This window comes from Puma concolor, chromosome D1 (assembly GCF_028749965.1).
Source record: "Puma concolor isolate L17-30 chromosome D1, mPumCon1.1.hap2, whole genome shotgun sequence".
Lineage (NCBI taxonomy): Eukaryota > Metazoa > Chordata > Mammalia > Carnivora > Felidae > Puma > Puma concolor.
In genome coordinates this window covers 39,440,299-39,455,915 of record NC_141676.1, presented here as the reverse complement: position 1 = coordinate 39,455,915, position 15,617 = coordinate 39,440,299, and the positions used below count along the sequence as shown (strand labels likewise).

The 15,617-nt window shown below is 40.2% G+C and overlaps 1 protein-coding gene across 2 annotated transcripts in view; it reads left to right on the top strand.

Annotated features, from left to right (window-relative positions):
* Nucleotides 1–15,617, top strand: part of NELL1 (neural EGFL like 1) — an 877,378-nt gene that overhangs the window by 181,770 nt on the left and 679,991 nt on the right. For both annotated transcript variants that reach the window (XM_086677814.1, XM_086677813.1), the window contains exons 6-7: nt 10,915–10,987; nt 11,604–11,686. In XM_086677814.1, coding sequence (XP_086533940.1) covers nt 10,915–10,987; nt 11,604–11,686 — 156 coding nt within the window. The remainder of the gene's footprint in view (nt 1–10,914; nt 10,988–11,603; nt 11,687–15,617) is intronic.

Here is a 15,617-nt window from a genome sequence, read left to right as displayed (position 1 = left end):
AAGTGTTAAAATCAGTTAGATGCTCATAAATCAATAAGAAATCAGGCAAAAGGTATAAAAAGGCAGTTTCCCAAAGTGGAAACATGTGAATAGCCAATGAATTTATTAAAAGAAATGCAATTTCAGTAGTTATCTTGGAAATGCAAACTAAAAACACCATGAAATACCATTTCTTACCCCTCAGCCTGGCAAAAATGAAAACAAAAATAGGATGATGCTAAGTGTGGGAGAGGTTAATCGAGCCACGGTGGTGGAACTTGAATTGGTTGAGCCACTAAGGAGGGCAGTTTGGGAGTTTTTGTATAAAATTAAAGGCATGCATATCTTATGACACATGACCCCAACTTCTATACACATTGAAGAAAGTTTGACGTGTAGCCAAGAAGATATGATGTACGGTCCTCACAGGAGCTTTTTTAATGTAAAAAAATTAGGAGAAAAAGTTTTCAATCAGTGGGATGATGTTTAAAAAAATGGTAGAATCCTATAAATAAACACCAAAATCATTGAAATTAAAGTAGCAGGAGAAAATTATAGTATTAAGTAATTTAAAAATGCAAGACGGGCGCCTGGGTGGCGCAGTCGGTTAAGCGTCCGACTTCAGCCAGGTCATGATCTCGCGGTCCGTGAGTTCCAGCCCCGCGTCGGGCTCTGGGCTGATGGCTCGGAGCCTGGAGCCTGTTTTGGATTCTGTGTCTCCCTCTCTCTCTGCCCCTCCCCCGTTCATGCTCTGTCTCTCTCTGTCCCAAAAATAAATAAAAAACGTTGAAAAAAAAATAAAAAAAAAATGCAAGACATTTCAATTTATTGCTTATTTATACATTCACATATGTAAAAAAATAAATACATGGGAATAAGCACTAAATTTACAAGTTTACTTCTGAGAGGAAGGAATAGAAATTTAAGGATGGACACTCAGAAGACTTCAACTATAGTGATCTTTCATTTCTTAAGGTGGGTGCTACATTTGCAGGCATTAGCTTTATTTTGCTTTCAACTCTTTTGTATGTCCTAGACACTAAAAGAAAAAAAAAAACATGTCACAGGGTTCCTGGGTGGCTCAGTCAGTTAAGCACCCACTCTTGATTTTATCTCAGGTCATGATCTCACCGCTTTTGAAATAGAGCCCTGTGCTGACAGCGTGGAACCTCCTTGAGATTCTCTCTCTCCCCCTATCTCTCTGCCCCTACCCCTCTTGTGTGCATGTGTGTGCTCTCTCTCAAAAATAAATCTTTAAAGTCAATACACACACATACACACATATAAGTATATATACCTATATACACACACCTGAATATATACATGCATGATTTTTCCACGTTCCCTTATTTTCCATGTTTCTAAGAATCCACGGAAATTTGTCCAGATGTCTCAGTTCTAAACTGACTCACATTTAATGCTCCTTCTTCTGTAGTTAGTTATTTCTTGGTGAAGCTACACTTTCCTTCGGGACTTGGGTCTGAAATGAAGGACAGCACTGGTTCCCAAGTCTGGGAACACTTCAAAATATTATTGCAGAGACATAGTAACATGTGTTGATGATGGTCTAGATTAGAGTTTTACCTTGGTCTCTAGAATGATCACAAACTGTAATATATGTTCAACAATTAACATAGGTAGCTGGATGATTGCAAAATGGCATTGTAGGCAGCTAGCTCTGAGCCTCTGTCCCTCTGTAGAAACATAAAAAATAAGCAGGAATTGTCAGAACCAATTTTGTTAAACTTTAGGAAAATAGTCAAAGGTTTAAAGCAAACTAAGTAAATTCTCAATCAAGAATAAATGCAACATTAAAGTAGTAGGAAAGCTTTGTGATATCTTTTTATCCTTGCCTCATACTGGTCATAGCTCAGTGGCATCTCATTGTCAGTCTGTGTTCTCAGTGTGCGACAGTGGTCCCTGATTCTGGAGGGAGCGGAGACCTTATTTACGTATCATGAGGTATATCCATTCTGTATGGAACTACCTGAAGGACTGGTACGAGACACTTGTCTTAAGAACTCTTCTGGGTCAGGAAAGTGGCAGGTGTTGCCTGAAAATATTGCAAATGTAACAAATAATTTGCAGCTGCTTCAGGAAAGAAGTGCTGTTGACACATAATAGACCACATAAAGCCAGGATGAAATGCTAAGGAGAGAGAGTCTTTGGGAAATCATGGTATTGAACAGCACCTGTGCATAGAAAGTGCACATGCATTGTCCAAAGCCAAATACATGTTCAGAAAAGGCTCAGACACTCTAAGCTGGGTCTTTGGGCTGATCTCCAGGATTAGTGCAAGCATGTCTAAGTATTAAAGGAGAAGGCATCCAGTATCTCTTTCCCTTCCTCCTTCTATTTCCCTCCCTTTCTCCATCTCCCTCTCTCCCTCCCTCTCTCCCTTCCTCTCTCCCTACGTCTCTCTCCCTCCCTCCCTCCCTCTCTCCCTGTCTCCACCTTCACTCCTCTCCCTTTGCTACTCTGCACCCCCCCCTTCTCCTAGCATTCAAGGAAGTCAGTCTAAAAACTATATGAACACAAGCTCAGGACCAGGCAAGATAAGGAATATAGTCTCTTTAAAAAAAAAAAAAATTGGGAAAGTCCTTTAACAAATGCACTGCTAGAGCATTCAACAGTAAAACAAAACCAAAACCCAGGAATCCCTGGAGAAGGGAGAGAATTCTCTTTCTAGATCTCAAGTCACTATAGTATTCAAATGGCCAGTGTTTAAATAAAATCACAAGGTATTGCCATTCACAGGAATAAAATAGACAAAAACCAACTCTGTGCAAGCCTAGACAGTGGACTTACTAGATAAGATTTTAAAACCACCATACTAGATGGGCTTAAGGAGCTATAAAGGAAAACAGACATGAAGAACTAAGAAGTTAGGAAAATTAGGTATGAATACATGAGAATATCCATGAAGAGACAGGAATTATAAAAAGGAGCCAGACAGATAGTCTGCAGCTAAGAAGTACAACTGAAATGCGAAATTGACTAGAAGAAAGATTTGGGCAGGCTGGAGCATCACTGGACTTGAAGATAAGACCATTGAAATTAACCATTGTGAGCTGCAGAAAGAAAAACGTGGGTACCGGGAGATGAATCCGTTTGAAATCATTCTACCACTACCACACGCTTTCCCACGACACTGCTTCCACTGCCTTCATCACTTTTAGTGTGGTCTCAAGTAGAGGCAGGGCTGACTTCATGGGCAGTTGACCTGTGCAGTCCCATGGGGTGCTAAACTTAGAAGGCCCGTGATGGGCTTCATTCTCTGCTGTTGCTGTCTTTAACATTTCAATAAATTTTGAACAAAGGGCTCTGCCAATTACGTAGTTGGTCCTGAATATAACTCATATGGGTGTTTATTAGTGACACACTAGATTGTAAGCTTTACCAGAGTGAGAACTGGGTCTGTGTTATTCAGCAAGTGCTTAGAATAGGACAAGGTTGGGGCTCCTGGGTGGCTCAGTCGGTTGAGCATCCAACTTGGGCTCAGGTCATGATCTTACGGTTCGTGAGTTTGAGCCCTGCGTTGGGCTCTGTGCTGACAGCTTGGGGCCTGGAGCCTGCTTCGGATTCTGTGTCTCCCTCTCTCTCTCTGCTCCTCCCCTGCTCACACTCTGTCTCTCTTTCAAAAATAAAGATTAAAAAAAAAAAAAATAGAGAATAGTACAAGGTATGTGGTTGGCAGACAACATACTCTGAAGTACAGACTACAAATCTGTCATATTCCTGGCAGAGTGGCCAAGTTTTCTCTCACAAAAGTAATGCAGATTATATAAGAATACATATTAAAAGCACTTAACGCTTAGTGGGTTACAACACGCATCCTCCCCCTTTCTTGGTTACACATTTAATACTCGCTGTGTGCTTAACGTTAACACTACATTGTAGAAGTGATTGGCACTTTTCCTGCCTTTGAGGGACTTCGGTTTCAGTTAGGAGCTGGTAATTAAGTAAGAGAGAGAGAGTGGTAAGCTTGCTGAGTGTTGCCTTGTAGCTGTCAGGAACCTTGTGCTTAAGAGCCCAGCTACCTGATACAGGCAGAAAACACAAGGAGTGTTCATAGACTGAATCATTTTGCTGCAGAGGTGGGTTGTAGGTGGTGGAAGAGTAGACAGTTATTGAATGCTTCCTGCATTCTCTATCTTGTCTGCCCTACATATATTCTCTCTGTTAATTACATTTCATCTGCAGAGCATCCTAATGAGGTAGCTATTATCCGAACTGTATAGATGAGACAATGGGACTTGGGGGTTGAGCAACTTGTCAGTCTTACATAGTTTGTGAGTGATAGAAATGGGATTTAAACTTAGCCTTCCCCCCCTCCGTCGAGCTTATGCTCGCCCATTCATTCATTCATTCATTCATTCAACATCTGTTTTTTAGGCTTACTTACCCCGTTCTAGTAACTGTTAGATGGTGAACACATTTCACTTCTCAGCATCCCATGGAGGAGACACACCCTGTTGTCTTTTTCTGGAGCTCCAGCCCAAAGGTACCAGTGAGAAGCACCAGAAGGGGTTTGCCAGTTCCACCCTGATCCTCTCATTAGGGAGCAATGTGATTCTCCTTGTTGCCCAACAAAGTAGCCTCATCAAATGGCTTTTTTGAAGGAACTTTTCAAAACTCCTCTCCCCCGTAGAATTTTATCTGTCAGTCAGTGCTTCTGGCCATCCTTTGGTGAGATGGCACCGGTAAGGGTAACATGTCAGTGTCTCTTTATAGAAACATTATCTTAATCAATCCACTGCTGCAGAAATCTCCCTTTCTGTAAAAGAGGCAGGCACCCTTTAAGTGAGAGGTTGGTCTATCTTCAGGCTTCTAATTAATATTTATCTTGTAGAAGCTGCCTCCTGGGTCCAAGAACCACACCTGCTTTATTGCTCCAGAACTAAATACGCTTAGTATTGTATTTTTAGGTTAAATACATATAGATGTATTTTTAGGCTAAAATAACATCGTTCTCTGTTTTAAATATTAATATGTTGCTTCATAGGCAAAGTAAAAGCAAAATCTCCTCCTTTGTCAAACTTAATTTCTGGGTGCTGGTGGATCCTTGTGGATAGTGCAGTAAAAGTGCTCCTGCTGAAAAAGAGGGGGAGGAAATCACACTTGGTGCCTGGCCCAGGAGCCTTTCGCATGAGGTGATTCCCATGAGAGATCCAGAACACAGGGTGGGGATTTCTTCCTTTCAAGATAGCATCCATCAGAGAAAATAGGTGATTGGTAGTGACAGGCTTCTCTGAATCTTCTGATTGTCAAAGATTTTCATTATTGAGATGGTTGACTACCACTCCATTTCCTTTTGATCAGTTCTGAGTTGGTTATGCTGTTATTATTCAGAGGGTAAAGAAAGAACAAGTTTAGGTGACTCACAGTGAGCTACAGGATGCTTCAGTGGTTTGGGTGTTCTTACATTATTTCCATCCCAAGGCCATTCACTGAGGCCAAGACTCACTCTGTCTCTGTCTCTCTCTCTCTCTCTCTCTCTCTCTCTCTCTCTCTCTCTCTGTCCCTTGGATTTCGGTTTGAAATCTTTCCCTTACCTGGACATCACTGTCTCCTTAACAGCTGAGCTGTCAGTGGGAAGTGAAATTGATTACAATTTTTTTTTTTAATGCCACAGCTGTTGTTTCTTACCTCAGCTGGTTCCCATAATTCCACAGATGGTAAACATATGTTTATAGGCACAGAGGAAAAGAAGCTATATTGGATTCCTCCCTCTCTAATTTTTATTTTTCCTTTCATGCAGAAAGTCAAAGTCACAGAGCTGGAGAATCTTATACATTTGTAGATTAATATTTCTGTGCATTAAGACTTTGGAAACAGCAGGACAGCTAATGATATGCTAATGAGCTGACAGTTTTTATTGATCGTAATGAAAGTCGACAAGTGTCTTTCTTGGCTTTTATGCAAGCTGGAATATTTTATTAACTGTCTTCAGGGCAGAAATACATAATTGGTTGCATTTTGAAAATCTTCCTTGTGAGTTTCTCAGGTCTTACTTTTTGTCAGCCTGTTGCCAAAGCTTGGGTCCTTGCCAGTTTATAAACAGAACACATCTTCATCCATATATTTACATGCCCAGCAGGAGCTCTCCCCACCCCCTTCCCTTTCAAAGCAATTTGTTTCAATGTTTTAGCATACAAAAAGAGAACCATTTTCTTCAATGTAAACAGAGATCTGCAGGGAAATAAGAGCTTTAAAAAAGAATTAGCATTTGTTTGGTGGCAAAGCTGCTTATATTTCTATCAGAAAGCTCTGAATGTTAGAAGGGTTTGCCTAATCTTAGTTATTCCATACAGAAGAGGGTCCTAATGGTATAATTTTTTCTAATCTTTATTGCATCTTCGTAGATTTCTTCCTGTGAATTGAGAAGTGTTCCTGGAACAATGGAAATGATGGGCATTCATTCCCGAAACAAAAACTCATAATGTACAACCTACCTGGTGCAAGTTTATTTTGCAGTGCATGGTGAGCTGAGTACAGGAGGTAGAGGGTGGCAACAGGTGGTTTCAACAAAGAAAAAAAATTATCCACTTTTCCTCTTTCCATCGGTATTAAGAGTGAAAGTTTATTGATTTGGGCTTTGCATCTTAGGGATTTATTTAGACTCTCAGCTTGGCTGAAGTTTAACATTGCAAGACCGATGAAAAAACGGATTGTTTAGCAAATTAATAGTGTAAATAAGATTGCAGAGGAGGATATTGGCTACCTAAAAGGATCTCTGTTTGCCAGCACTGAAAAATTATTTCAGCAAAATGTTACATCTAATGCAAATAATTTATGTGCAGTTGATTAAGTATCCTTTAAAGCAATTAAGGCAGAACCTCGTTTTGATAACAGGACCTTGTTGTAACAACATCTTGTTAGCTCATGTAACTATGAGACTTTCTCAAATGATCTATTTTCTCCTTAATCCATGTTGGAATGGCTTAGCACTGGTAATGGAGTTAGTAGGCCTGTAGTTAATGGCCTAGGATTAAGGTGTCCTTTAGGAAAGCTATTTAGTGTCAAAGCCTTAGGTTTTTCATAGGTCAAATGACCAGATGATATGGCCCTGGATCAGGAGTCCTCATTAGGTGTATCAGTCACCTCAGAAGCTTTTTCAAAATTTATATGATGTTCTCCCTAATCTCTAAAATTCTAATATGCACCCCAATTGTGTATTATTTATTTTTGAGATAGAGAATGTGAATAGGGAAGGGCCAGAGAGATGGGGAGACAGAGGATCTGAAACAGGATCTGTGTTGACAGCAGAGAGCCCCATGTGGGGCTCTAACTCACAAACAGATCATGACCTATGCCAAAGTCTGATGCTTAACGGAGCCACCCAGGCGCCCTCGTATCCCTAGTTTAAAAAACTGATACCCTACAAGATAATTTACAGGTGTACCAGCTCTGAAAATATTGTTCTATATTATATAATTAATAGGTTTTAGGAATTTGATGCTTTTAAAGTGTTTTTTTTGTGCCTGCTATGTGAAATATACTGCAACAGGGAGTACAAGGGGACCTAGAGATGAAAATATGATTTTGCCTTCGTGGTGTCTATAATCTAATAATTCTGTTGACTGGTATTCGATTCCAAATCACTGAGGTTTTATTCATATATTAGGATGTGGATGCTGTTTTCACCACTGTGATCTTTTAATGAGTAAACCCTCTTGCTCCTTGCCCCCCCCCCCCCAAAGAAAACCTACAAATGACTGACAAAAGAGCAGGGTTTTTCAAAGTGGGGCCTTTTGACTTTTCATCAGAATCATCTTGGGTAGCTTTTAACAATCAAGGTTCCAGGGCCCCCTCCAATCCTGCTGAAACAGAATTTCAGGGGTAACCCAGGAGTCTGAATGTTAAACGCAAGGTTATTACTCAAACTCAAGGTGTTTACTCAAGGTGATTATTAAGACACTCAAAGTTTGAGAAACACTGCCATGACAGATGTGAAACACAGCATAGGTCTGAAAAAATGAGATCAAGTGAGGTCAGCTAATACATGCCCTACTAGAGTTGCCTTTTTTCAGTTACGTGTAAATACGTTTAAAGTTAAATAAGAACTAATAGAAATTCTGCTTATTCTTATTTCATCTTTGGGAGAAGTTGCAGCACTTGAAGGCATGTTATCTATAGAAATCCTCATAGATGACTTTTCTGTGAGAGATAAGACTGAGCTTCTATATAGGCTTATACTTTATGAAACTCTTCTCATTCTCTGAAGAAAACCCCATGCTTAGCAAATGCTGCTTTTATTGACAAACATCCAGGTACGGAAGAGTTCATATGGCACCTTAATGCCCAAGACCTTCTGGTGCTTGTTCTGGGGATGGTGCTAGGATGGACACACACACACACACACACACACACACGCTCACTCACACACTCACACACACATACATGCTCAGACTTCTTTGGGTTACAGTTGGTATTGTATAGTGTATTGCCATCCTTCTTTTAGTCTAGCATAGAATTACATCCATTCAAATAAATCACATTTCCATCTTGATTTATTTGGCAAGAAGAAGTGTTCATGCCACTATTGGGCTGACCCTGATTGCCTTTCCTTAGGAAAAAAACACCAAGTGCTTTGAGTTTTGGTGTTAATGGGCATTGAGAAGTCCTCAGCTCTTATTTCTCTTTGCGATCAAGTCAACACCATTGACCTTGACCTAATGATCTGTGTAACACCCCAGTGTGGTTCAGGTTAAAAGTAGAAAGGCAGAAGTGATGATGGAGGCAGGCAGAAGGAAGGCGTGGGGGAGGCCATTTGTAATTTACAGTGTAACTAAAGTCAGTATTCACTTTAAAAAAATAGGAAAAGGAAAACTGATGTACGTTCTAAGTTATGTTGCTACAGAGTGAATGGAGGGATATCCTTTTCAAATGTATTTTCCATTCGTTCTTAGAAAGGCAATTAATACTGTGACACGTGTGCCGTAGGTTTCTCAGTGCCATTTCCATGAATGTTGTAGGCTTTTCTGATGAATAGGTAATAGATGGTCCTGATCCTTCCTGGTACTTGTGCTTTCTTCACTGTCATGTCTCGTAGGGCGATCAATTGTCCCCGTGTGCCCAGGAGTCTGTTGTAGCACTGGAAGTCTTGTGTCCTGGAAACTGTAAATCCCGAGCATACCTGGATAGTTGGTTACTAGGAATTTATCCATATTCAACCTATTCAGATCAGACAGATGTTGTCTAATGTGTCGCTGCATTCTCTGTAATGGTCTTTGATGGAAATTTATAGCTTTTCTAATTTTTTGTTTAACTTGAAAGGTAGTGAAAGCATAGAAACTAAATTGTGACAATTTCAGTTTGGATGCCTGTTTCACGGACTAAGAACTTGAATGTTGGAAGGATCTTTAGTTTTTGCATCCAGGCTTTTTTTTCCAGATGAAGCAACTGAAACTCAGAGAAGGCGGTTGACTTACTGTTTCAAGTTCACTCAGCTCGAGATGAATCCAGAATTGGAGCCCAGGTCTCCTGACTTCCAATCCCATGCTTTTCTCATATTTTTCAAATGTGTTTGAAAAGTATCCTGGGTACTTACAGGCATTAGCTTGCTTTGAGAAACTGAGCAGTTTTGTACCAGCAAGAAGCTGATTGACTTCCATGGTGCTCTATCAATTGCTCTCTGGAATCCTCCTGCTAGAGACTATGAATTCATATTGAGGACCTGGTGGCAGGGACTTCCACCTGTCGGGTGGTTGTCTCCTCTTGTAATCACAAATACTCCATCATCCTCAAAGAGGAAGCAGTTAGTAAATGTATCCAATTCTGAGGGAGAGGTCCTATGATCCTGTTATTTCTGTTAATGTTTCCCATTCATAATTTAACTTGAAATAGTATGCAGAAAACAGCATTTGTTAATGACTTTCTGCTTAGAAGATGAACAGATAAATGTAAACCCCCTCTTAAAGACTTGTGGCATGATCTTAGGCCTTTATTTTATTTGTGGATTAATCTCAGTATTCTGAACTAGGTCCCACATCTTTCATCTGTTCTGTAACACTTCTTCCATCAACTCAGGAAGAAAAAAAAAATCCCTAAAACCAGAATCTTGATATTCAACTTAAAAAATCCAAAGGCCAAGTCAGTATTTACATTGCAAGATGGCAACCCCAATGACTTTCTTAAATCAGGGCTGTTCTTCCTGACTAAGTTAGAGAATTAAAAGGCCACTTTTTACAGTGAGATGTTGAGTAAGTTTTAAGACTCACCAACAAAAAATCATAATAATCAGCAGAGAACAAATATTGTTAAGCAATTCTCTCCATGTCTAATTTTCTTTCCTTGATTAAATGAATCAGTAAAATTTTTAGTCTAATATGTTTCTATTGTTCACTGATGCTTAAAAAAATCCTCTAAGTCAGCAAAATTTAATGTTCCAGAATGACTAAGGTTTTGGAGGAATTTTTATTGCATCAGTGCCTTTTTGGTTCAATAGTTTTTTTTTTTTTTTAATGTCTTATTTATTTTGATAGAGTGAGTGAGGGAGGGGCAGAGAGAGAGAGGGAGAGAAAGAATCCCAAGCAAGCCCAGTGTTGTCAGTGCGGAGCCTGACCTGAGGCTGGATCCCATGGACCACGAGATCATGACCTGAGTCAAAATCAAGAGTTGGATGCTTAACTGACTGGGCCACCCAGGTCCCCTTGTCTAATAGTTTAAGAACAGTCGCTGGTAGATCCTTAGTGTTGTAATGTCATTAGCAACCACTCATGGCAACTAATGACAGCTTTCTCAACATGAATGTAGTTTCCAAGATGTCTGGAGGAGGATGGTTTGGAGTAGTAGTTCATTGTGGACTAAGGGAGACTTACCTTTTGAATGAAGATAGCAGTGTTGTAAAAAATCATGTGCATATGACTGCACAGCGGCCATTGGAACTGGTAACTATAATCTTGATCACCACCTCTCTCTTCTGTTATCAAGGGAATCATCCAAGATGGGAAAATCATCTTTATGCCAAATGGATACATAACTCAATGTCCGAACCTAAATCGCAGTAAGTAGCAACTTGAAGCATTTATGAATTTTTAATATTATATAACTCAGTGATAATAAACATGTCACACAAAGTGTAAAAAATGTTGACTTCTGAGGTAGTGGGAATAGGGAGGTAAGTTATTGTCTATATTTATAGTTCTGTGTCTTTGAAGTTTTAAAAAAGCTTATGTGTTGATAGGATTACCATTTGAAGGTAAGAAAAAGTACATTAGCAGTTGGGGTTCTGTAGATAGAGGAAGATAGGTTTAATATGCTAGTATTTATAGTAAACAATGACTTAAATAGCTTGGCTTAGATGTGAGTTTACTTTCTCCACTTTTACAACAATTCACATTTTTTCAGTCGTATCTCAGTAAAAATGAGGACTTAATTCCAATTTAAAAATTTCCCATTGCTTTTTCAGTTAACAGTTCTTTTTTCCAGTTCCTTTCTTTCTTCTTGTTAATAAAAGGAAAAGATGTAGACCTGAAATCCTGGGTGATTTCACTCCATTTGAAATGTAATACTTAACCAGAAAAGCAAAAAGCCTTGGACATAGCCAAGCAACTACTGTTGTAAAAGTTTCTTTATTGTATTAGCACTTTATCAACATTTCTTATATTTTCTCTATTGAGCTTGTCCAACTTGCAGTGATTTCTTAAGCCTGGTGCAAGGAATAATGGATTTGCAAGAGCTTTTGGCCAAGATGACTGCAAAAGTAGGTATCTAAATTTCACTTGTGATGTTTCATTTCTTTCTCCATCCTATCTGGAATTTCCAGTGATATGCTATAATGGAAACATTTTTAGCCTTGGCATTTGCAGTATGTTACTGTGGAAATGGTTTATTCTTACTTGAAATAAGGCTACCTATAGTGAACATAACCGTTTAGTTCTTTGATACTATTAGGCTGCATCAAGATGTTTACTTGAAGAATGTTTGGAAGAAAGAGGCCCTGGGAGAGGAAAAGGAATTTGCGTGCTGGCCATCAAACTAGTAACACTGAGATGATATATGGTCAGAGGTACTGCTGCTCATAAGCTAATGCATTTTAGATGTCAGAATAATTGCCAGTAATCAGAAGGGGCAAAAGAGCCATTGTTAGCAACAGATGATTGTCACCAGAAGGTGTTATATCACATTTCTAAGATGTGATTCATTTCGGGACTGGTCCTGAGTTAAATAGTGGAGGAGGCAAAGTTTGCCTTCTCACACATTCGGTTTTATAATTGTGAATGTTTGCAATGGATCATCCACTTCACAGGCATCTTTCAAGGATCTGTTATTTGCCAGGTACTGCGTCAGGCACAAAGGAGGCAATAATGAGCAAGACATTATTTCTCTCCCAGAAGCTGTTCATATTGAGTGGCGGACACAAAAATGTAAATTATTACGGGCTTTAATATATAACGTTTAGACTCATAATGAAAAGCCCTGAGCCTTGTGGAGAAAGGCACTGAATAAATAGAAAATGCGGCTAGTGCCGTTGTTATGATACCAATCAGTCGTGGACCTAAGTCCTGGCCTAGGGTGAAGAAAGAATTAGGCTGGGCTTAAGAGACATTATTATGCTCTGCAAAAGGAAGAATTTTAATAACCGTGAAAATGATACATTAATCTTGTTGCACCAGTGGCTATGACTGCTCCCAGCCATCAACCATGGCACAGGGGAAAAAAAAACCCAAAAACTGGTGGGTAGGTTAGTGTTCGGGCAGGGGGGTAGGGCTGTGTTTTGGACCCGATGGTTGTGCTGCTGAAGATCAGGTTTCTCTTTCAAACTAGGTTTTTGGCTAAGTCCCCTTTTGTCTGGAAAGGAGAGACAGAACACTTTTGTAAGAGAACCTGGGACTTGAGAGCTGAAACATGCACTTTTCACTTCAGCATACAGTGGAAATGCGAATTGCAGCCAATTATTTGCCTTCCCAGCTTGTGGTATATAGAGGCTTGTATTTTATATTGTCTGGAGCAGCTTGATCACAATAGCATTAATTATATTTTAGCTTGCCACCAAATTTTTGGAATGAGAAATACGCCACTCAGTCTCAGGTGATTGTGGTTTCCCAGCTTCAACGATGCCCCTTTCTTTATTGTTCTTTCCTTTTGCAGGGGATGTCATTTTTCTCTTTTTAGCCATATGTTATCTAGGAGCCACATTGAGCTCTGACCTCCAAACAGTATTATGTAAAATGGGCGTTTGTGAGGCTGGAGATATCTAATTGTGGGCAATTGCAAGCAGAAAATGGTTTCACCCACCTTCTAAACCCCGCCTCTGGCACTTTGGAAGATTTATAAGTCTGTTTCTTCCAAACCATGAATAGAATTATAATTAGAAAACCGAGGACTTCCATTTTCACTGCAGAATTTTGGAATGTGTAATAATCAATAAGAGGAGAGCTGGTAAACTTTTTCTGTAAAGGGTTAGCTAGTTGATTTTAGGCTTTTCAGGCCAAGAGGCAAAATAGAAAATATTATGTATATACTTGTTTAATCACTTAAAATGCAACCATTGAAAAATGTAAAAATCATTCTTAGCTCGCAGGCCATATGAAAAGGAAGGGTGGGCCAGGTTTAGTTCATGGGCCCTAATTTGTCAACCCCTGATTTGGAAGAAGCTGGAAAGTCAGTCGTACTAGGTAATATTTATTGAGTATTTGCTATGTATTAGATATAATGCTTAAATGTTTTATATTGCCTGTCACTTTAAACCTCACAACAGTCCTGTGAACTGGGATTGATTTATTAGCCCCCTTTCCAGATGAGAAGACTGAGTTCCAGGAATGTTCTGTGACTTTCCCCAAGACAACGGATGGCAGAACTGGGATTCAAACTCAAATTCTGAAAGCTGCATCATAACTGATGCAGTTGGAGAAGGGAGGACTGGAAAGAGAAACAAGATATAAAGAAGGAATGACTAATGGAGAGAGGGAGTTTGGGGATGGAGGGATCAGTGAGAACAGTGGGCAAGTGGAAGAGAGGAATGTGTGCTCAGATGGTAACTTGGCAGTGAAACATGCACATAGAGCTTATAGTAGCTTTTGGAGGGGGAAGGTCAGGGCAAGAACAAAGCCCCTGAACTCACTCTTTTGGTTACAGTTGATTGCTTTCCCTGGGAATCCGTGACATTTTGAGTCCTGGTGTGTGCCAGGACCATCCAGGGCCACCTTACATTACATGATCTCCTTAAAGGTTTTCAGATCTTAAAGTCTGCTCAGAATCAAACTGCAAACCTAGGATGGGCCAGGTGAACTCTCATCAAATAATTCTTGAAGAATTCTCACAGAAGATCTTTCCCTCTTGCCTGTGCCAATGTCTGAACAGGAAGGTCTTCTTTCTGTGCCTCGTGGAAGCCTTGTCTCCTTTTTGTTTACTCTTAAACTGAGGATACAGGCCTTTGGTGTCGCATCTTCATGTAGGAGTTTCCTTTAAGACATCCCAGCATGGGCAGACCCTGTTCCCTAACTCCTCTTCTCTGCATCCTATGTAGCCATCACGGTGGGTGCTTGGGGGCTCATTGACCTTTCTCCAGTTGCTGGTTCCCTGTAGGTAAAATGGTGACAATTATTTTTGATTTTGTAATGATCCCATGAGTCCAGGCAAGTGAGATTTGAAGGCCTGCTTTTGTGTATGGCACACAATAGGCATTCAGTAAGCTGTAGCTGTTCATTTTGTATTATTAAACCTAGATAGAAATAGGCAGCCATGAGGGGAAGATGGTCCTTAAGAAAATGTACACCTTGCCCAGTGGCTTGGCGTCACTAAGCCTGGCAAAAGCCACAAGTTGCTGTTGGGTTCCTGGTCTAGAGGTAGGTGCCAGGAGGTCTTGGAAAGCAGAAAGTCTTTACAATTGTGTGCTAGTAGGAGCCATGGAATCCTACCAGAGAGGAAGCCCAGTGCACAAGCTGGACAGGAGTTGGTAACCATAATCACATCAAAAAGATGCAGACACCAGATCAGCCCAGGGGTCTGCCCAGTGGTCTGCCCCAGAGGACTGCTCTTTCTTTTTTCTTTGGGGGGGGGGGGTGGTTGGTGCTTGAGAATGACCACGACCTTGCTGAATACGGACCATATCATGGGAGCAGCTTGTATGCACTTTCAGGTAATAGGTCAGGGTACATAAGAGCCCTCTTGAAAAATTCTGGCATTCTGGCAGGATTAACCTTTTTCCAGGTAGAGAAGGTACAGGGAAGCTGTCTTCTGTCATTTTCCCTAAACCATCCACGAGAGACCACCAGTCCCTGGCTTCCTCTGGGGCTACCCCATTGCTGGGCCAGGAATATTGTGGCTTGCTCTTTCTTGCCTCCCACCTGTGCTGGAATCACATTCAGCCTCCAAGCTCAGGAAGAAGAGAACACTGGAGACTGGGAATTTCTTGATTACCTCTGCTTCAGTCTTTGGCAAATCTGTTTATGCAAACCAAGCAGCACTTGGAATAGCATTTCAGCTTGTAACATATTTAATTTTGAGATTTTCATTGTTTTGAGAAACTCAATAGTGATTTTTTTTTTTTTTAGTGAAGCTTAAACGTTTAGCACAGTGAAATATTTTTTCCCTTCCATTTAACAAATGCCAAATAAATAGTATTTCAAAGGGAAAAAAAGCGCGACTAATGTACTCTGATCCATTCACTGACCTCTTACGTGAAAAAGACC